The sequence below is a fragment of the Varanus komodoensis genome, unplaced genomic scaffold (assembly GCF_004798865.1).
Source record: "Varanus komodoensis strain SLA01 unplaced genomic scaffold, ASM479886v1 scaffold33, whole genome shotgun sequence".
NCBI classification, from domain to species: domain Eukaryota; kingdom Metazoa; phylum Chordata; class Lepidosauria; order Squamata; family Varanidae; genus Varanus; species Varanus komodoensis.
In genome coordinates, this window is record NW_025335817.1 from 1,322,930 (window position 1) to 1,343,842 (window position 20,913).

Here is a 20,913-nt window from a genome sequence, read left to right on the forward strand (position 1 = left end):
AAGCCACTTTGGGGGCAGAAAGGGCAAAATGAGATCAACACTCTTTTTCTTCCGGATGTTCCACCAGTAACACAGATGTGAAATGTCAGCGACCGCCGGGGCAAGGGGTACTGTCTGTGTGGAAGGGAAGGAAAAGGAAAAGGAAACAGATAACTTGAGCTCAGCAGTATATCACTCTGTCTGAATATTACGTGTTTTAGATACACAGTGTAGTTTGGCATTTTATCGGAAACTAATGCATTAACATGTGTTCCAGACTATCCGAAGAATGAAGAAAGTTCAGATTCCAATAAGCCGGACAGATCCTGACCCAGCCTCTGGAAATGATGAGGACAGCTATGAAGAGGACATGCATGACCCCAGAAGTTCTCGCGGTGCTACCAGTGCAAGCAGAAGGCATGAGAAAAGCTGGGTGAGGGATCGAAGCGCAAGCAGGGAGAGGAGCTTATCGCCCAGGTCAGACAGGAGGTCGGTGGCGTCCAGTCAACCCACAAAGCCTACTAAAGTCACTTTGGTGAAATCCAGGAAGAATGAAGGTCAGTGCGTGTCTTAGGTAGATTTGGGGCAGGGTGGGGCGAGAACCAAACCAAAGGGGTTCGCACACCATGCCTTATTCTGAACGAAAGGGGTTGGGTGGATAGATTTCGATTACTCCATGTTGATGCCCAAGGCTCTCCTGATGCCGGTAAATTTACCTCAGTGACCGCCAGGGAGAGGGGAGCCTGTGAGCCCAGGGAAGTGTGTGTGTGTGGGGGGGTGACTCTCCAGCTTATGGTCCACCCATGAGCGCGAGGCCTCCCCTGCTTAGCACTGAACCTCGGCTTAAACCCATCTCAAGAGAGGAGTGAATGGATATAAGCCTGGGATTTAAATCTGGAATTAAAGTTTCACGCGTGCCTCTCGCCTCCTTGGGAAGGCCGAATCCACAGCATGTATTTGTGCCTTTGGCAGCTGGGAGTCTGCCACAGAATACATTAGCAGGTTCTTCGAGGAAAGTGTGCGCTGCGGTTGCGTGTGTGTTGAGCAGTTGCTGGGGGCTGGGTGAAAATGGGGAGCTTTAGGGTGCTGGTTTGACTGATGGACAATCACCCCCGACTGAGGGTAGGTGATCTTTAAGGTCGGAGCGACCCTGCTTTTTCAACCCACCTGGTCTTTGGTCAATCTCCTGTTCTAGCGTTATTTAGCTGGATGGCATTGGAAATTATGGTAATCATCTTTTCCAGGACCAACGCAACATTAAGCGGTTTGTGTCCTTTTTCATTTTGGAGCCGGGCTTGATTCGGATGAAAGCAGCAAGCTGTTAGATTGCCCAGAGGCCTCATTGCCCAGAGACCCCAATAGCTCATTAACCTTGCCCGATATCAAGTACCAGCCCAGAATTGGAAAGCTCTCTGTATTAGGGATGGACGCAGTGATTCCATGCTGTGCAGAACTTTCTAGGAAATCAGAAAGCAAGGAGAAGCAGCTTTGTTCTCTACTTCACATTTCCCTTTTCACCAGCTTAACTTTTTAATGCCAGTTTGGAGGTTTTTGCTTACCTGAACGAGGTGTGATGCTAATTTAGCCTGCTGTATTCCTGGCAAACAATTTGGCTCTTCTGATCTCTGTTCCTCTGAGAATGAATTTGCAAAACCATCTAGCTATATAGCCATTCCTCAATTATACAGATGACTGCAGACTGTCGGTTAATGACCTGGGAGTCAATCTCCCAGCAGTGTTTTGCATACCAGTTACAGAGAGTGCTAAACTAATTATGCAAATAGGCAATTCAGAGCCATTCAGAACTGAGCATTTCATTGTTAGGTAACAGTACGATATCTTTGCCTTCTGGCCGGATGCTACCGTTCCCGTAAAATTTTCAGCACAGTTCTGCTCCGGCAGTTTCAAATGTTTTTTTAAACCTTCTCTGCCTTTTAACAACAGCAGATTTGCTTGCACTCACTTGCGCCCATGTTGTGCTGGAGCTCAAGAGTGCTGAGCATCCTTCAGTCGGAGGGCTGAATGCCACTTTGGAGAAGCTTCGGGGCGCCCCGTTGCAGGTGTGGGCCAGGGTGAAGGCCAAAGGGGCAGAGCCGAGGGCTGGCGGGTTTTAATTTAAAGCATGTATAGCCGGTACCCAGGACTTGGGAAAGGCATGAGGATCGACCTTCTAGAATGCAGGGGAAACCAGGAAAGCTTGAGAAACCACCAAATAATGGGCGGTCATTTGAGCAACCCTGGGATCTAGATTCATCACATGAACCAGAGGAGACCCCCCAGGCAGCCTGAGGTCCTGCTTTAGGTCTGCACAGAGCACAAAAAACTAGAGACAGGAAACCCGAGCTAAAGGATGTTTGGTCAGCTATAAGCTCCTATCAAAGTTAGAGGAGAAGGGACAAGTTCTGGTGATGCTTTGGAGATTCGGGACCGGATCTGGTGACCTCCTTGTCCCCTTTGAAGGCAACTTTTCTGTGATTTGATGCTGCTATTAGAATGTATGGAACACTGTAGTTAACAAAAATCCTCAAGGGAGGCTCAGCTATTTGAAACAATGATATTGTAAAATGATAAAAGCAAGAATGTTAAATATGGCAAAAGCACCAGCATGTTGAGCATCAAAGCCTTGATAAAGGTGGAGCAAGGAGGGAGCAGGACTGTTCCCCAAACAGAGGCACAGTTTTCTCCAGGACTAAAATGGGAAGTGGTCCCATTACATCAAGCTACGCCTTTGCTTCTTGTTTGTACGCCCCTAGAAATGCTGGTGGGCATGAGGGGAAGGCAGACGCAAGGGCCTTAGCTCAGAGGTTCCTTGTTCTGATCTTCAGCACATCCAGTTGGAAAGGCCAGAAAGGCCCTTCTCTGCCTGAAACGCCAAGGAAACACTGCCAGTCGGGGCTGGTGATGCAGGACCAGGGGACCCACTGACCTGGCCTGGTGGAAGGAACCTTCTCCAGTTGACCTTCACCTGCCCAGGAGCTCAGCTTGGCCCAGCATGGCTCAGGGGTGGGATCACTGCGGCTTCTGGAGTCAATCCAGCCATCCCGATGTGGTGCAGGATCAATCCCAGTGTCCCCTTGCAACCCCTGCCTGCGGGACAGGGCACTGATGGTCCCTCGATGGAGGAGTGGGACAGTAAGCCCGTCTTGCAAAGGCCCTCTGCCCCGACCACCCCCAGTGTGGGGAACTGCCTTCTTCAACTCAGAAAAACATGGAGACAGTCCGGCCCCCCTCTGCTCACACCTTGTTGCTCCAACACACCGCCCGGGGATCGATAGAGCCGAGGAAGATGAACTTTGTTGCAAGACAAACCTGTGCTCTTTCCTTTAACAATGTTTGTGCTTCCCTTTTGTCTTTGCTCGCCGCAGAATATGGGTTGCGCTTGGCCAGCCACATTTTTGTGAAGGAGATCTCCCAAGACAGCCTGGCGGCGAGAGACGGCAATATTCAGGAAGGTGACGTTGTACTGAAGGTACAGTGAATGGTTCCCTCCCCCTTGAACATTTTTCCGGGCTTGGTGAAGGAGAGGCCCTGTGGGCTCTGAGCAGCTTGTCTTCTGGAAATGTGATGATCTTTAAGCACCTGGCCCCGTTTCCTCCGCCTTGCGCCAATTCACCGGAACTGAAGGCATAGGAACGCACAAATGGAAGCAGCGGCCCTTCATTTTGCAGAAGGTTAATGCTTGCGGAGTCCTGCTAGTTGAGTAAGGAGAGCAGTTCCCTTCTTTAGTGATAGACCTCCCTTGCCTCCTGGAGGACGTCGCCGCAGCGCTGCAGGGAAGCCGTGCGTGGCGGCCGCAGTTGCCTCGAGGCAGCATCGTTTTAGATGAGAATCGGATGAGCGTTTTCGTCTGAGCCGGCGGCTATCGCTCCCTTGCTGATAGCTCCGTGCAGTTCCCTGCCATAACTCTTAATCCTGTTGAGATAACTAGGCGCCGAGGAAGGGCCTCCCTGCTCCTTTTCGCATTGACCTTCGCCATCGCAGTAATTCCGTTTATAGGTATTTAAAGGCACCCAAGCGCAGTCCTTGTGTTAAACTGCCGCTCCGTGGCTCTCGTGAAACGTCCACCGAAGCGTGATGCCAAAACATACTTCTTGAAGGTGCCACGAGGCAGTGTGTGTGGAACCCATAAAGAAGATGATGTGGTGATCGTGTTTCCATACTAATGTTGCTTCCCCTCTTTTGGCATGACCTCCCCCCCGCCCCAATTTTTTGGATTTGTGAAGCCAGGCATGGGGAAGGGTCTGTTAGTCCCATGCGACTTCTCCACCGGTGCCTAAATTGCCATCTCTCCCCTTAGCTGGCTTTAAAGAGGGTTTTTATTGCCAGAGCCCCGGGACAGATGCCTAAAAGTGGTGCCGTGGAGGAGAGGAAAGGAGATCTGGAGTTGGTTAAACGCCCTCAGCCAGTTATTGACAAGTCCTGCAGAGTTAGACCCATTTCCATGATTTAGGGTGGCAGTAAGTCATAAGGCCAAATTGTGGCGGCCAACAAAAGTTAGTTTTTGTTTTTGATGTGTTTACAAGTTGGTCAGGTCACACTGATCCTGGTCAAAGGGCTGGATGTTGGCTCTGGAATAGAGGAGTAAGCACAGCTGGTACTTCATTCAGGAAAATAAGTTCGTGGATTCCGTCTTTTTCACTAAAGGGCCTGCCTGTCTGTCTGTCTTTCCGTCCGTCTGTCCATCCTTCCTACCTCCCTCCCTCCTGAAGGCACATTTTGCTGACAATCATCTGCAGTTTGATTCAGGTTTGCAGGTTTCTTCGTCCTTGGTTGGCTTTTCCTAGAGTTATGAGTGCAGCCCCCTGGAATCTTCCAAAGGCAGGAGAGATTGCAGATGCCTCAGTCTAATCAGCCCTCCAAAGCCAGAGGCCCTTCCCTCCCTCCCTCCCCCTCACCCACCAGTTCTTCATAGTTACCATTAAGGTAGCACTGCTTCGTTTCCTATCAGTAGTCCTTTTGCTCTGTTGCAGATAAACGGAACAGTCACGGAAAATATGTCATTGACAGATGCCAAGACCCTAATAGAAAGGTCAAAGGGCAAGTTGAAGATGGTGGTTCAAAGGGACGAGCGAGCAACTTTGCTGAATGTCCCGGATCTTTCTGATAGCATTCACTCTGCCAATGCTTCAGAAAGAGATGGTGAGTAGAGATTGTTTTGCCTGCCTGCCTGCCTGCCTGCCTTTCTCCCTCCTTCCCTCTGTCTCAGAAGAAACTTGACTATTTCTATAGTTCTGTTTCCCAATGCCACAAAAATAGGAGTGCTCAGATGTAGGCGGCCTGGGCTAGATCAGAAACGGGGGGACAAACTCTGTGGCAGCAGTCATATAGTTGTTGGGATTCCACATCTCTTCAGGATATCCTCAGTCTCTCCGTACTCTCCACCGCCATGACGGGAAACCGCACATACCTTGCCTTTCCGACGGGACCAAATTAAGTGCCGACAGCCCGATGCACTTCCCTTGCGCAGAACGTAGGAAGTTCTGCAGAAGTGTAATCCCACTCCTGGGCAGGTCACGCCATCCTTTTTGATTCTGACTCATCTCATAAACAAACCACTTTTATTTAACAGACATCTCAGAAATTCAATCGCTGGCATCTGATCATTCCAACCGATCCCATGACAGGCCCCGCCGCAGCCGCTCGCGATCCCCTGACCAGAAGTCGGAGCCTTCGGACCATTCCAGGCATTCTCCGCAGCAGCCCAGCAATGGCAGGTGATGGTCGCCCCGAACTCTTCCAAGCAGCGGGCTCGTTAGCGCCCGGTCGCGGGCGGATCGCCCAGGGTGGTGCATGCCGCTGCCCGGCACCGAGACTGCATGCCGCTGCCAGCCAAGTTGCGAGGCATGGCCGGGGGGGGTGTCCCTCCTCCTGAGAGGGGGCCCTTGGCTGCAGCATGTGGGGTGGGCTGGGGGCTTCCTCGGGTCGGGCCCAGAGGAAGCACAGGCCCTGGCGAGAGGTGGCGACTCTGCACCCGGCACGGGCTTCGGGCTCACGTCCACGCTCCCCCGTGCCTGCTTTGCATGTCTTTGCGTGTGCACCCGGTAGAAAACAAGACTCGGGCAACGCCAGTGTTCCTAGCCTTGCGGGGGTGGGGGTGGCGGAGGGGAAGACAACCTGAACCCTGCTGGTGCTAACTCAGAAAAGCTGGGATGGCTTGGGGCCAGGTTAGCCCAGAGATCCCCTGCACCCTGGCCTGTGTACATGGATCGTAGGCTCCACCCTGAAGTGCCCTTCCCCAGGTCTCTTGGTGCAACGAGGAGGGACGTCCTTGGTCGTGGCCCTCCAGTTGTCCTGTTTTCAGCCACTGACGACCTCCTGCCTCTCTCCCCAGTTTTCGGAGTCTTTTACAGGCTTTTGCCTTTCCATATTTACATGTGTTACTGCACGAATTTTACTCTTCCCTGCTTGATTCTATTCTACTTGAAATCCTGGCATTAAGGCACAGAGAGCCTTGGCTACCGGGTAGTAAAGAAATGCCATAAAAGAAATTACTTCAATGATTAAACCCACTTTTTTAACCTGTATTACGCATGAAGATGGGGGTTTCCAAAAAAGTCGGAGTTCTGATGTGCCGGAGCAGATTTGTTTCTACCCTTTCCTTTTTCAGTTCACTTCTGAGTCCAGTTCACAGAAATAGTCCAGACCCTGAAAACGTTCTCTGGCTTGGGACTTGGGTAGCTGCAGGACTTCCCCCCTCCTAAACGTGCTTCCCTGTCCACTCAGCTCAGGAAAGCAAGAGATTTTTTTCATGCTGTCTTCCCACCAAATATTCCCCAAGTGGCAAAGCCTGACTGAGTGAGGGCTTAGATTCCTTTCAGTCAAGTGACATTAAGCTGCCAAGCAGGCATGCAAATAGTTGAGTGGAATTAAGAGAGAAACCTATTTATTTGTCAGGAGGTTTTCAGTAGGTTCCAATACTGGCCCTATTAACAGCTGCTAGTGAAAATGCTTCCCATGTTTCCATTTTAATCTGCTGCACACCAGTCAGGTGACCATGATAATTATTTAGGATATACGCCGGCACCTGTGCTTGACTTAATGACCCTTTCACCCAAGCAAGCCAGGATCCCAGCACCTATCCATAGCTTCCCATACTAACTGAGATTGAATATGCCAGCGTTCAACCCCGATTTATCCGGCTTCTGGGGTAACCTTTTGCAAGCATTTAACCAGCATTCTGGGTTTGCACGTCACCAGAAACTGTGGTTAAGTGCCAGATCCCAGCTTGTTTTGCTGCTCATGCGAAGAGAGAAGCAGTGCGGCCACGAAAGGGTAGAGTGTGGGTGTGTACTTTTGGCTTCATCAAAATGCAGCCCATGCTAATTAAAGAGGCTTGCATGCCATGAAACTCGGCTGCACGCCGCTGAAATTCCAGAGCGACGGAATTCTCTCGTGTCAAAAGCATGTATTCCATTTGGCCCTTAGGCTCAATCTAGCAATGTTAACCAGTCTGTCATATGCTACTTATTAAGAAGCAGTGTTAAGAAGGAAATGCATGAGCTTTTGGCCAAGCAGATGTGAAAATCAGTGCTGCAACTCTGAATGTTTCTGAGCTGCTGGCTGACCTGGGTGCATCTTAAAACCAAACTCTGCTTTCTTGTTACGCCAGTGAGTTTCAGCATTGGGTGCTTACGAGGAGGGACCGTCAACTGATGAAGCTTTTGGTTTTAGTGAACCATGTTTTATTGTCATGCTTGAACCTGGAGTTTTGGTTTAGCCCCAGTGACAGTGGAGAGCAGGGGTGGAGAATGTGTGGAACTCCAGAGGATGTCGGACTCTAACTCCCATCAGCCCTAGCCAGCATAGCTAACAAAGAGGGATCATTTTGGAATGTCAGGCATATGCTACACTTTTAATCACTTCTGTTTTTCCTTGTGAGCGAAACTGTAGCGATGCGTTCTTTTTTAAAAACTCAGATTAAAGCTTATTAATTGCAGTGAGCTCCAAATATGATGGTCTGGAGGGCTGGATTCAACCCATGAGCCACCAGTTGGGTTATAGCAGCCTTTCCCAACCTTGAGTCTTCCAGACGCATTTGGACTGCAGCACCCAGAATTCCCCGGCAATGGCCCTGCTGGATGGGAATTCTGGGAGCTGTGGTCCAAATGCCTCTGAAGACCACCAAGTTGGAGAAGGCTGATTTATAGTTCTGCCGATCACTGTGCCTTCGCTGAATGAAGTTCTTTAGACATTGACTGGGCATTAAAGTTTTTCCATGGTGGAATGAACGCAGTGGAGTACTCAACCTGCGGAAAGGAATCTGGGCCCCGGTGTTCCTCTTCCAGGCACTTGACTCACACGTGACTAATTCAGAATTTGGCTTAGCTTTGGTTGATTTGGCTTAGCTCTGGATACTTAACTTTGATACCTATTCTTAGAGATACTGATTATCGTTATTTGCTGCTAATTAATGCCTTCATGGAAATGTATTCTTATGCTCCTGCCGAATGCTTTTAAAACATTATTTAATGTTCAGATTATATGATGGTGTTTGGTCAACTTTTAAATTGTTGGCTACTTTGGAAGAAACATGAAAGATAAATGTAAAGTACTGCTCATCTCTCTCAAAAAAGCGTGCTTTCAGCCCTCTTTGTATTCCACTTACAAGCTTCCAGTTTCAGTGCTTTATCGAGACTAATTATCTGGCTGGCCACTCTTGGGGACAGTGTGCTGGGCTTGTCTGACTTGGCAAGGCAGCTCTTGCAGTGTCGTCCTCTTAGGAAGTCAGGCTTTTTACTTGCTCGACCATTTTAAAGAAGCCTTCCTTTCCCACGAAACTGCATGTGCGAACATTGACCGTTGGTTGTAAAAGGTTATCGGAAAGGCCCCTCTCGCACAATATAATGCTTTATGAAAGAAGCAAAAACCTTTCTTGCAGACGGGACTCAAACCTCACTCACATTTTTACGCTGCCAAAAGTGCAAGCAGATAAAATGGCGTATCGTGTGGAGGAAATGTTTGCACGTTGATTGGCAGAACGGAAATTCGGTAAGAAAGGAGCTGCAGCTGAAACAAACATGGAGCTGATTTCACTGTTTTTGTGACTGAAGGTTATTTTCAAATGCTGCACTTTTAAACAAAAAACAAGCCAAAAAAACCCTTCCTGACAAAGCACAGATGTTAGAAGTAAAAGCTGTACTGCCAGAACACACGCACAGCGAAATAACACCTTTGATGACTCATGGGGAAAACAGCTGTAATTTTTAACAACGTTCTGTCACCTACTGTCAGGACAGATCCTGCATTATCGTAAAACCAGTGAAAATTGAATGCTTACTCCAAAGTTCAAGAAGCGGGATGGGTGAAGGCGGTGCTGCCATTTTTAAATTGATCTCTCAGGGTTGAATTCGGCTGGCTTTCTCTCGTTCAGAGTTTGAATGCCAGTCTGTTTTGATTTTTGTCGACTTCCTCTTCCAACATGTTTGAATCAGGGACACATCCTGCATCCTTGCTTTGTTCTGTTGCTTGTTTATTCCCCGGGGCAGTAACTACAAGAAAATTAATCTGCACAGTGTGGCGGGTGTTAGAATAAAGTAAACCGTTCAGCCCAACAGTGAGCACACAGAGGGCAGTGGTTTGGTTCACAAATGTAACGGGAAGCCTCGGGTTGTGCGTACCCTAGGCTCAGACTCCCGTTTTCTTTGTGCAAATCCATCGTTCAGCATTAATATCTGGACTGGGGCACAGGCATAACGCTCTTGGCCTGGATGTAAAGACTGGTTCAGGGTTTGTCTGAACAAACGAAAGAAAGAAGGAATTGGAGTGTGCCAAAGAAGGGTGGAATGCACAACCCCAGAGCTTGGCCTGGAACAACTAAACCTGGGTTTGCTGTTAACTTGTGAACTGGGCCAACTTTTAAATTACAAACAGGGAGGAAATTCCATAGATGGCCTTTAGCATCTGAACTGAAAAATTTCTGTTGATGCTTAGAGCTGTTTATTTAGTTAAAACTTGTTCTAGACCGTCCCTTAATGAAGTCTTGGGGACGGTTTAACAATGCAAAATGTGAAATGAAACACAGCGCCCTAAAAATTCAACTGAGAATAAAACCCCAATTCAGACAATCAGATCGTAGGGCATACCTTGCTCAGTTAACCATTTTGGGGCCCTAGAGTATTGGGCTTTGTGAAAAGGAACAGATGCTAGGAATCGGAGGCCCCAAGGCCAGATCCCCTGTGTACTGTCACCTGATAGTCCACGTTCTCTGGGCTATTAACAGGACTTAAAACACAATGTGATGAATTGCCAAATATATGAACCTCTAAAGGTTTAACCCAGCTTAAAACCAGAGCAAACCAAGTAGGAGCCCGCAGCAGGGCAAAGTTTCAGACACACCAAAGATTCCAACACACCTAAAAAAAGGCTGCAGGGCTACAAGACCTGGGTACGGAAGCAGTGCTCCCGGTTGCCAGCCCAGAGAGAAGGGGCACGAGGACGGGTGGGAGCAGTCCCGGCCGAAAAGCCACTTCGCGTTCGTGGAAGGTCCGTCGCTCATCTGCAGAGCGCCTGCTTGTGCACCGTGCCGTCTCGGCCATCCATTCCGGGCTCAGGTCGTAGGGGAGGCGTCTGTCCAGGAGGTGGGTGAGGCCCTGGAGAGCCAGTACCCTTCGGAGAGGCCATACTGGGCAAGATGGACATTGATTCTGACTTGACGTGTCACTTCCTGTCCTCATTCCTGCATCTTGCCGAGCTGCCGCTGACCCACGTCACCAGTTGCCTGCTTCCGACCTGTTCTGCTCTGCTGCCTGCCATGCCTGTCCAGGTGTCTCCTTGATGGGGGTCCGTTGATGCCCTTGCTTCCGAAGGGACGTCCATGATGCTGACAGATGGATGCCTTGAAAGCAAGTGGACCATGAAGCCGAAACTTCCGAACGTCATCCTCTTGACAAATAACATCAAATAATTATAAGATTCTGGGCAGATGGGGAAGCAGAAGGGGCCGAGGGACGATCAAGGGGCCTTTCAGAAGGAAGTTCTTCAGGCTTCAATATTTTAAGAGGTCTCTTAAGAGCTGAAACACTTAATGGCAACGGATACGGCTCATGCGTGAGAGATGGAGGCATCCCAATCAGCATAAAGTAGCTTTGGACACTTGCAGGCTGAACTCCGCCAGCATAAAGTAGCTTTGGACACTTGCAGGCTGAACTCTGCCAGCCGAGTATGCCCTCTGTCCTAGGTTGGTGGCCTTCAAGCTTTTCATACCATGGGCCTCTTCTTCTTTTTCTTGTTCTGCTACGTATGTCCATCTTTCTTCTCTCAATGGTGGCTGGGTGAAAGAAGAGAGAGTGTGTGTCAGGTTCCGCTTGGCTAAGAGAAGCTGCATTCACCGTCGTTCCTCCTCCTGCACCACCATGGACGGTGAAGGAGCCTAGCTGTCCATTCCATCCTCCTCGGTTTTCTTGTAGTTTTGTTCTTCTCTTTAAACAACTAAACCAATGCAACAAAGCCATGAATTAGCACAACCCACCTTCGGTTCGTATGGGGCCTTCCTGAAGCATGCATTCTGCTGCAGCTTCCATCATCCACCGAAGATCATCGGCCATACTGGCCAAGAAGGGCACCTGGAGAAGTCTGGGGAAGACCTCTCTGGATCTGGATCAACTGAATTGGCACCATGTTGGACGGGCACCCATTGGGTGCAGACACTCCCAGGTTTAGTTCCTCACTTTTCCATTTCAGAGGTCAGTGAGTCCTTGAACTAAGGTTGAAAAGACGCCTTCCCAGTCCTTGGAGAGCCTCCGCCAATCCAATTAACAACGCTGAGCTAGACGGAGCGGCGTGTGGTTCAGTAAAGACAGCTTTGCATGTTTGAGCAGTCTGTTGAAGTCGCATAATTGCATGGCTGGTTTGCAGGGGAACCGGCGGCGGGGGGAGCTCTAAAGTCAGGTCTCTCCAGATTTCACCTGCAATGTTACATCTTCAGGCCAGTCCTGCTGGCAGAACCGTGTTGCCAAAACTGTAGGAGATTCCTGGTACATTCAGTTTAAAAACATTTACTTCTGTTGTGCTGGTGTTGGTGTGTGTTCATGCACACACTTCAGCAGCAGCCTCATGGGGTGGAAAGAAGGAAAGTACTTCAACTTCTTGGAGAAATGGTTAGTTAAAACCAAAGCTTGCTATGATAAAGTAACATAAAAGGCACAGCCCAGGGTTGGATTCTCTTTCCCCTCTGAAATATGCATTTGAATGCAGCCGTGATCTACACACCGTGTGCTTGTGTAGTCATTTATTTAATTAAAGCCTCTTTATCCTGTGACCATCATCACAGAAGGCTCTAAACCAAGAAGAATAAATTATTTTAAAACCTAGCACACGGCAGTGAAGTAAATGCCCAGCAGCCCTCCTGCTTTGGGTCGTTTCTCAGTCTTTTTGCTGGGCGGCAGCACCGGTGTGTTGTCCTTTTAACAAAGCCACGAAAAGCCCGGCTCTCAGACTGAGTACCTCCTCCACCCGCAACTTGCTAGCTTTTAGCCGAGATTTGCTCCAGTAGAATAGGCTATTGTGTGTACCAGGCAACGCTCCAAAGTCCTAACACAATGGCTTTGCAAATATGGAGGCAATTGTGCCCTCTAGCTGCAGGAAATTCATTGCTCGCCCCTGAAGAAAGGCTTCCTATGGTGTGTTTGTGGGGGAGAAGCAACTGCATTAGGAAATCCGAGCAATTTGCGGTGGCCTGTGGCAGGTATTAAGACCTTGGTCGCACGGGGGGGGGGGGGCAGAGCGTATTGCTGTAAGCATAAAGTGTGAGTTTACTTATTTATTTAAAACATTGGTGTGCCACCCAATTGTGCCACAGCACCTCTGGGCAGCTCACGACCGTAAGGTAAAAGTACAATAAAAACACAATAAAAGCCAGCAACACATTCAAAAATAAAATAACAATAAAATGCAAGCAAAAATACCAAAGTGAAGGTCTTATCAAGATTGATTGATTGATTGATTACTTATTAATATTGGTTGGTTGATTGGAAGGTCTTCTTCTGGTGCCAAAAAGAAAGGCAGATCTCCTTGGGGAGAGCATGCCAAAGAGTTTCCATACATTGTCAAAGGAGCTCGGCTGCAGAGGTGGTTTTCTCACCTCCAGTGCTGAGCAGGACGGGAAGACATCCTGGGAGGTTCCCACCCGAGTGCCGTTTGAACCCGAGTCTTTTTCGCGCCTTGGTGGCTTTTCCTCTATGGCACTACATCAGTCCGAAGTACTCAGAGGGTTTCTGACTGCCAGGTTCAAACAAGTGGCTTGAGTCCGGGATACCTGAAGGAGCACCTTTCTTATGTGCACCCCCCCTTTGGGATGTGGGGCAGAGGCCCTTCTCTGGGAGCCCTCCTTGAAGGAGATCAGGAGGATGGCTACCTGGAGGAGGGCCTTCTCTGCGGTGGCACCCGGACTGTGGAACACGCTCCCCAGAGAGGTCCGCCTGGCGCCATCACTGTATTCTTTTTGGTGCCAGGCCGAACCCTTTTTAAATTGGTTTTAACCAGGGTTTTAGTATTTCGCTTGTCGGGTGCTGTGGTGTTTTGTTTTGTTTTGTTTTGCTTTACTCGTTTTATTGTAAGCCGTCCTAAGACGCTAGTAGGGGACAGAGTAGAAAAGCTTTTAATAAATGAGGAAAAAAGTGCTGCCCGCTGTTGGAGAACTCCCTCTGCTCCCTTTGGGAGGCATTCCTGCTGCCTTCAGAGTTCTGACTTGAAACACCGGCCCTTTATTCGTGTCGTCTTGTAGCAGCCGGGCAAGTCCTGCAGGCTGACTTTGGACAAGAGGGTAGTACAAAGCCGAACAGACCTTGGTGGTTGTGTTGTCCTGCCTGTTGTTATCGAGTGCTGGGACAGCTTCCGAATTTTTAAGCTGTAGGAGGAAGCATGGCCGAAGGTACAGAGCTGAATGCCCTTCACCGAACCGGTTTCCAGCCCCCTCGCATGGGTTCATCCGGAACTTTCTGCTATGCAGCCCCCGCGGCAAAGGTGATGGACACCCAAGGTGATGGCCAGCCCTGGGGTCCCACCCCTGCCCCTTCCAGAAAAAGCCTGGGGTGCCTCTTGCTACAGTCTTCCTCACTCGGGAAATCTTCTCTTGAGAGCATTACCTTGCATGGTACAGAAGGCTAGTCCAGAATATTTATGTATGTATTGTACTTATTTCCTACTCCCCCCCCCCCCCCCCCCCCGGCAGAACTGAAGGTGGCAGTGGTGTAGAGAGAGCCAGTGTGGCGTTGTGGTTAAGAGCATGGGACTGGGACTCAGAGGATCCGGGTTCGAGTCCCCGCTCAGCCATGGAGCCAAGTGGGTAACTGGGCCAGTCACAGACACTCAGCCCAGCCTACCTCACAGGGTTGTTGTTGTGGGGATAAGATGGAGGAGGAGAATGATGTCAGCTGCCTTGAGCCCTTTGTAGGAAAAAGGCAGGATATAAATCGCAGTATGAATGAATGAATGGCAACATGCAGCCCCCTGCTGGTCTCCCCTCCAAGTCCAGGCCAACTCCAGACCTGCTGAGCTTCAGCATGGCGGATGCCTGACATGGCTTCAGGCCATACTCTCAGTGGGGCTACCCAGTTTCGCCGCCTGCATTGGTTGCTAGTCAGTTTCAAGCCCAATTCAAGGTGCTTTAATTCTTAACACCCTAAAAAGCTCGGGGCAGGTTACCCGAAGGAACCTACCTGGACATTAAGATAGTTGTTTAAGGCCTTCCGCCAGGTGGCCCTGGCAGAAGAGGAAGGGCAGGTAGCCAGAGGTCCGTCTCGCACCTGGTCTTGCAGTGCCAGGCAAAGAGCCAGTGTGGCGCAGTGGTTAAGAGCACGGGACTGGGATTCAGGCGATCCGGGTTCGAGTCCCCACTCAGCCATGGAGCCAACTGGGTGACTTTGGGCCACTCACAGACTCTCGGCCCAGCCTACCTCACAGGGTTGTTGTTGTGGGGAGAAGATGGAGGAGGAGAATGATGTCAGCTGCCTTGAGTAGGAAAAAGGCAGGATATAAATCGAAAAATAAATAAAACCTCTCAGTCACACCAAGAACAGTTTTTAGCATTTTATTCTGCTGCTGGTTTTAATGTGGCTTTCTGATGCTGTAACTGCTATTCTTTATTGCCTGTGTTATGTTATTTTTATTCAGAACTCTTTATTTGTTCTGAAATAAAGAGTTGCTGCCCAGAGAACTTTAGTTATTGGGCAGCTGAAACGCGCAGCAAATAAGCAAACGTTGGCTGATACACTGGGCTTTGGACATTTCCAGGTGCCCTTATTACTGCAGTTTTTAAGTGGAGTTCTGCTTTTCCCACTTTAGTCTCCGGAGTAGAGATGACGAAAGAATAGCAAAGCCAGGAGCTGTCTCTACCCCTGTGAAGAATGTGGAGGAGCCCCCGGTTCCCAAATCAGCAGAAGAACCAGTCATGGAGAAAAATGAGAAACAGACGCCACCACTTCCAGGTGAGTGTTAACACAAGGAAGGAAATCTTAGTTGATTAACCAGATGTGCCATTCGCAGCCGATTGCATCTGCAGATAGATAAAAACACACCTTCTGAAGCCAGGCGTCGCTGTTTTGTGTTTAGATGGCTACATAGCTAGGACAGGGGTCTCTCAGCCGGGGACGGGAAGCGGCCACCTTCCAGGTGTGCGTGCGGCTCCCTTCCCCATTGGCCCATCTCGCATTACCGGTGGCTACGGAATTCTGAAGCTGCAGCCCAGCAACATCTGGAGGGCTTCAGGTTTCTTGTCCCCAGCTGTCCGAGAGGATTCTTTTTCAAAGGTCAAGCTTTCCCTCTGCATTTCTTAGCGGTTGGGTTTAAAATACTGTTTTGAAAGCCAAGCTTCTGCTTGATTAATCAAAGGGCGTCTTGATCTATCAGGAAGTTAGCGAAAAAAGTTCCAGCCCTGGCAAGTGAGCCTTTGCCTGCAGCTGAGGAAGTTGAAATGTGCCCAGATGCATACTCGATGTGATAGCCCAGGAGATCGCTGGTTTCCCTGGGAATATGAACTCCGTGCTGCCCTACTTTTCAGTGTGTGGAGGACCAGAACAAGAGTTGAAACAAAATATGAACTCCACCCATTTTATGCCATTCATCTTGAAGGAACCAGCAGCAGCACCCGGAAAGTTCCCTCTGCATCCTGCAAGTCTCCCATGCAGCTACGTTGATTTATTGCCCAGCCATTGCTTAGAACCTCGAGTTTTGTCGTTTTGGTGACATGGTGTGGGATTGTGAGGCAGAGTTGGGGAGCTACACCAGGCGACTACGATAGCCACACGAAGCCCATGGACCACATGTTGCCCAACCCTATTTTAAATGGTCCGTGGCTACGAGGAAAAAATGTAGCTTCTTGCATCCTCTAAAGCTTGCCCCTCCTGCAGTGGCTGGAGAGACCTTGTTTTTTCTCTGAAACAAGCCTACAAGGAAGGAGGACTGGAACATTATTAAAGAGGAGCCAGGACAGGAGGTACAGAGACTGCATTCTTGCTTGGTGCTTTAGATCATGGTGCCAGTTCTGGAAGAGGAGCCTGCTTGTAAATGAGGGTTTTCTGGAGAGAGAGCATACCTAAAATTCACAGTCTTTACAGTTATCCAGTGGGGTGTTTTCGTTTCTTTTTTAAATTCTCTCATCTGGCCAAAGGGTGGAAATGGCTTCCATATGAACCAGGCCCCTTCTGCTGTCAGTCTGGAAAGAAGCCACCTGGCATTTTGCTTGGGAAGCCTGCAAAACGGGGGGCACGCGCTTGGAAAGAGCCGGAAGCTTTCCCACGCCGTTCCGTCGTTCCCATCATTTGTAGGCTAATGCATCTGTAGGGAGCTCACTTGCAAGGGGTGGAAAAATTCTGGGGATAAAGGCCAGCCGTGGTCCCAGCGACTGTGTGTCACCCCGAGTGTGCCACGGTGCAGCAGTGCTGGGGAGCATGAGAGGAAGGGGTGCCCTCGTGGCCTGTTTGGGGTTCCCTGTGGGTGCCCATTGGCCACTGCGTGGCGAGAACGCCAGACTAGATGGGCGACTGTCCGGGTCCCCCAAGTCCTTAACTGTCCCAACGTCACAAGAGATTGTGCAGGCCAGCCTTCCTGCAGAACCACAGTCGTTGGCCCTTGCTAGACCTTGAAGCTAAATTCTGAGTCTTTACATCCATTCATCCCCACATGTTCTATTTTAAGAAGAGGCTTGAAATGAAAACTCATCGGTTTTGCACAGTGAATTAAACATGAGGAACAACATGATGATACGTTTTGCCTCATTCCCTGAAACAAAGAACTCCTCTCCACGTTGACGTCCAGTCGTTCTTGGTACAGCACGGAGGTGCAGAGTGTCTCTGTGTGATTGTTCTTGCACAGAAGAAACAGTCTCTGAATAAGCAAGTGATCCCTGCTTGTCCTCCCAAACTGGAAATCGTTGATACTTCCACTGTGTGTTCTGTCCCGCATTCGAACGGTGGTAGATGGACCAGTTTCAACCTTGATGCTGTTAATGAACCTTTCCAACCTTTCTTTTGTTTCAGATAGCCCAACCGTCTTTCTCCCTAAATCCCCCACCTCTGGCAACTGTGCCTCTTTTCCAGCAATTGCTGTGACGTTCACATCTAACTGTGTGTTGGGCGTTTGAGGGTTGTTTGTTCCTGAGAGTAGGAATTCTTTGCGAGAATAAGCTAGCCCCAGTGCATGCGTCTCGCACACAGAACGGGCCGTGAATTCCATGCTGTGGTCTTTTGTGTTTCCTAAGCAGAGCCAAAACCAGTCTATGCCCAGGCGGGTCAGCCTGATGTGGATCTGCCGGTTAGTCCGTCTGACGGCCCGTTGCCCAACTCAACACACGAAGACGGGATGCTTCGGTAATGGACCCCCTGCGTGCGGCTCCCCAGAACCTCAGCTCTTTAGCGAGAGGAGACGGGTGGATGGGGTCCACCACAGAGGGACGCCCCGGCTCAGCCCGCCCCAGCCTGGCGCCCCCCACGTGTGTGGGGTTGCAGCTCCACACTTGCCTGTGCGTTGCAGGAGCTGTGGTCCCAACACAACGGGAGGGCGCCAGGTTGGGAAGCCCGGACTGAGTCTGCTGGACTTGACACTTCCGTCTCAAACTGACCTGGGGAACACGCAGCCCTCCCGCTTCTCTATCTGGGCCTCTGGCACAAGAGGTTCCTCCTGATTTAGCCCTGTGTGAGCCTCCCAGGAGCTGGAAAACTGGGATTCTCCTTCCCATGGAGAGTTCCCACCAGCCAAGGAGGCACTCCTCTTCCAACAGAGGCCCGCCGTGAGTTTCAGGGGACCAGCGTGGGGCCTGGGGCGTTTCTGCTGCTCTCTGGGGGCTTTGGGCTCCTTTTGAAGGCCTGCATTAAGCCCCTGAGGGTGCTGCTTGTGTGTCATTGAGCGGTCGCTTCACACAACACACAAGACGACGTTGGTGCCTGCTGCCCAGAGGTGGGGGCTCGGTCCCCTTCGGGCACCCACGCTTGTCCCTGTGTGGCACTCGTGCTTCCACCTCGTTCGCACATTGTGCTTTTCAGGATCCAGTACATAAAATGTAGACAGGCCGTTGTGTCTCCTGCTGTCCTTCTGCCGAGGTCTTCCTTACTTTTTTTTTCATATTACTATAAATAGGTTTCCCCCGGTTCTGTTATTTTTAATTTTATTTTTATTATTTTTATTTGTTTAAAACTTTTCCAGACTGTCCCATTACCAAAGTCTTGGGATGGTTTAACAATACAAAATGTAAAAATAAAACAGCATCCTAAAAATTCAACTAACAATAAAACCCCAATTAAAACAGTCAGGTCTTAAAACATTGGGGAAAAAAGAGGTTTTGGCCTGGCACTGAAAAGAATAAAGTGACGGCGCCAGGCGAACCTCTCTGGGGAGCGGGTTCCACAGTCGGGGTGCCACCCCAGAGAAGGCCCTTCTCCGGGTAGTCACCCTCCCATTCTCCTTCAGGGAGGGCACCCAGAGAAGGACGTCTGCCCCAGAACTTTAAGGAGTGGGCAGCCACATATGGAAGGAGATGCTCCTTCAGGCACCCAGGCCCTAAGCCAGGCACAGTATCAGCAGAATTGACACTTAAGTCCCTGTTCTGGCTGGTTCCTTGGCTTGATCACATTTTGCAGTGAGCAGAGCTTAAGGAAATGTAAAGATTTGCTGTTGCAGGGTGCGGGGAAAGTTGCTTTTCTCCAGCCTTCCGTGCACATGATTTATTTGCTAATCCTTGCAGGCCGAGCATGAAGCTTGTAAAATTCAAGAAAGGAGACAGTGTGGGCTTGCGGCTGGCTGGTGGCAATGATGTCGGAATATTTGTGGCTGGTGTCCTGGAGGATAGCCCTGCCGCCAAAGAAGGGTTGGAAGAAGGAGATCAAATTCTCAGGGTAGGTTGCAGTCTTAAGCAATGTGGTCGTACTTGGATTTAAAAAAAAAAAAGCCAGAAATTTTTTTATGTGTTCCCATATTTCATGGGAACGGTTTCAAGGTTAGCTGTGGGGATGGCCCAGTCAGGTTATTGGGAAAGACTTCGGAAAACAAATGTGGGAAGCATCACCCAGTTGCTTCGATGGTCATTCAGTCTTGTGTCGGCCTCCAGCTAGCCTGGGCTGCGACACCTGTCATCCCTAGAGGCCATTCGTGGAAGGGGGTGCAACTCAAAGTGCCAACACCGACCCCGTTGGTGGCCTTCACTTTCTTCTGTGCACTGTACCCTGCGGAAAGCAGAAGGCTTGGATTAAATGCTCTCGGGACAGGGCCGTGTGCGGGGGTTTGGGCGAGCTGGGTGCAAGGATTAAAGAGCCGTCCAGAGACGGGAGGAAGCCAGAGTGCTGGACTCCCTCGTTGCTCGTAGAAGGCTTAGGCAGAACAGGAAGTTTCCCCATTTTCCATCCAGGCAGGGCCATCCGGTGGTCCTCCTGCATGTTGGAGGGGATTTAACGGCATCCCAGTGGCTGCTAGTGCAGTTCACGGGCCCTCCTGTGGGCTTGCTGCACACGAAGCCCAGAAGCTCCCAGTTCATGCCTGGACGCTCTCAAGAGATTCTCTGCCTTGGTCAGGCAAAGCAGCTTTCCCGTCATGGCATTTTGCTAGCTGGTCTCCAGCCTAAGACCGCCCTGTGAGTCGCTGTTCCCCCAATGCCTGCCCTCGACAACCCCACTCAGCTCTTACAACCTCGGGGCCGCGGCTCCTTTATGGAATCAGCCCGTCTTGTCGTTGGGTTGACCTTGCAGGATCCCGCCTTGTCGTCTTACAAATACAATACTAAAAAGGGTTTCAGGGAAAGCCGTTGAGACAGTGAGGCATTAGCTCTACACAGTGGTCCCCACCGTCTGTTCAGAGAACCAGTTTGGCCCAGTAGCCAGTGCTTTGTAGTTGGACCCCTGCGAATTGCAGTTTCTGTTCCCAGAACGAGTCCGTAGGCAACTCACTGTTCCGTGACAGCTTTGGGTCAAGGATGCTCCTGAAGACGTGCAAGTCCTTTGAAGCTCGGTACAAGTAACTCTCTAGGAATTGTGCTTAGAACTGCAGTCCGAGTATCTGTGACGTAGGATTAAAACCATCGTGCACCAAGGTTCGCTTAGAGTCAAGACCTAATAAAGCAGATGCTGTAGAGGAGAAACTTAGTTCTGCAACTATAGAAAATTGCTCATTGTATATTTAGAGTTCTTGTAATTGTGAAAAATTCACACAACTGTTTTTTTAACCAGGTAAATAACGTCGACTTCACAAATATCATCCGAGAAGAAGCAGTGCTGTTTCTCCTTGATCTTCCTAAAGGGGAAGAAGTCACCATTCTGGCACAGAAGAAGAAGGACGGTAAGCAGATCACCTTTAACGCAAGAACAAGAACTCCTCTGAGGGAACATGGGAGTTGGTTTTAAGGCGTGTGTTGGAACTAGCACCTTCCTTATGCAGGTGACTAACAGTAACATTAGTCCTGTTTGGAATTTTGGTTGGCCCTGTGTATTGGAGCAGAAGAGAGCCAGCCTGCAATAT

General features: G+C 49.8%; 1 protein-coding gene across 10 annotated transcripts in view; it reads left to right on the forward strand.

Annotated features, from left to right (window-relative positions):
- The window catches only part of TJP1 (tight junction protein 1), a 103,874-nt gene that overhangs the window by 54,038 nt on the left and 28,923 nt on the right, over nt 1-20,913 (forward strand). For 5 of the 10 annotated variants that reach the window (XM_044438553.1, XM_044438556.1, XM_044438555.1 and 2 more), the window contains exons 5-12: nt 257-536; nt 3,345-3,448; nt 4,950-5,118; nt 5,549-5,693; nt 15,259-15,401; nt 17,672-17,780; nt 19,151-19,301; nt 20,625-20,733. In XM_044438553.1, coding sequence (XP_044294488.1) covers nt 257-536; nt 3,345-3,448; nt 4,950-5,118; nt 5,549-5,693; nt 15,259-15,401; nt 17,672-17,780; nt 19,151-19,301; nt 20,625-20,733 — 1,210 coding nt within the window. The remainder of the gene's footprint in view (nt 1-256; nt 537-3,344; nt 3,449-4,949; nt 5,119-5,548; nt 5,694-15,258; nt 15,402-17,671; nt 17,781-19,150; nt 19,302-20,624; nt 20,734-20,913) is intronic. The other 5 variants (XM_044438554.1, XM_044438562.1, XM_044438559.1 and 2 more) reach the window with 1 other exon arrangement.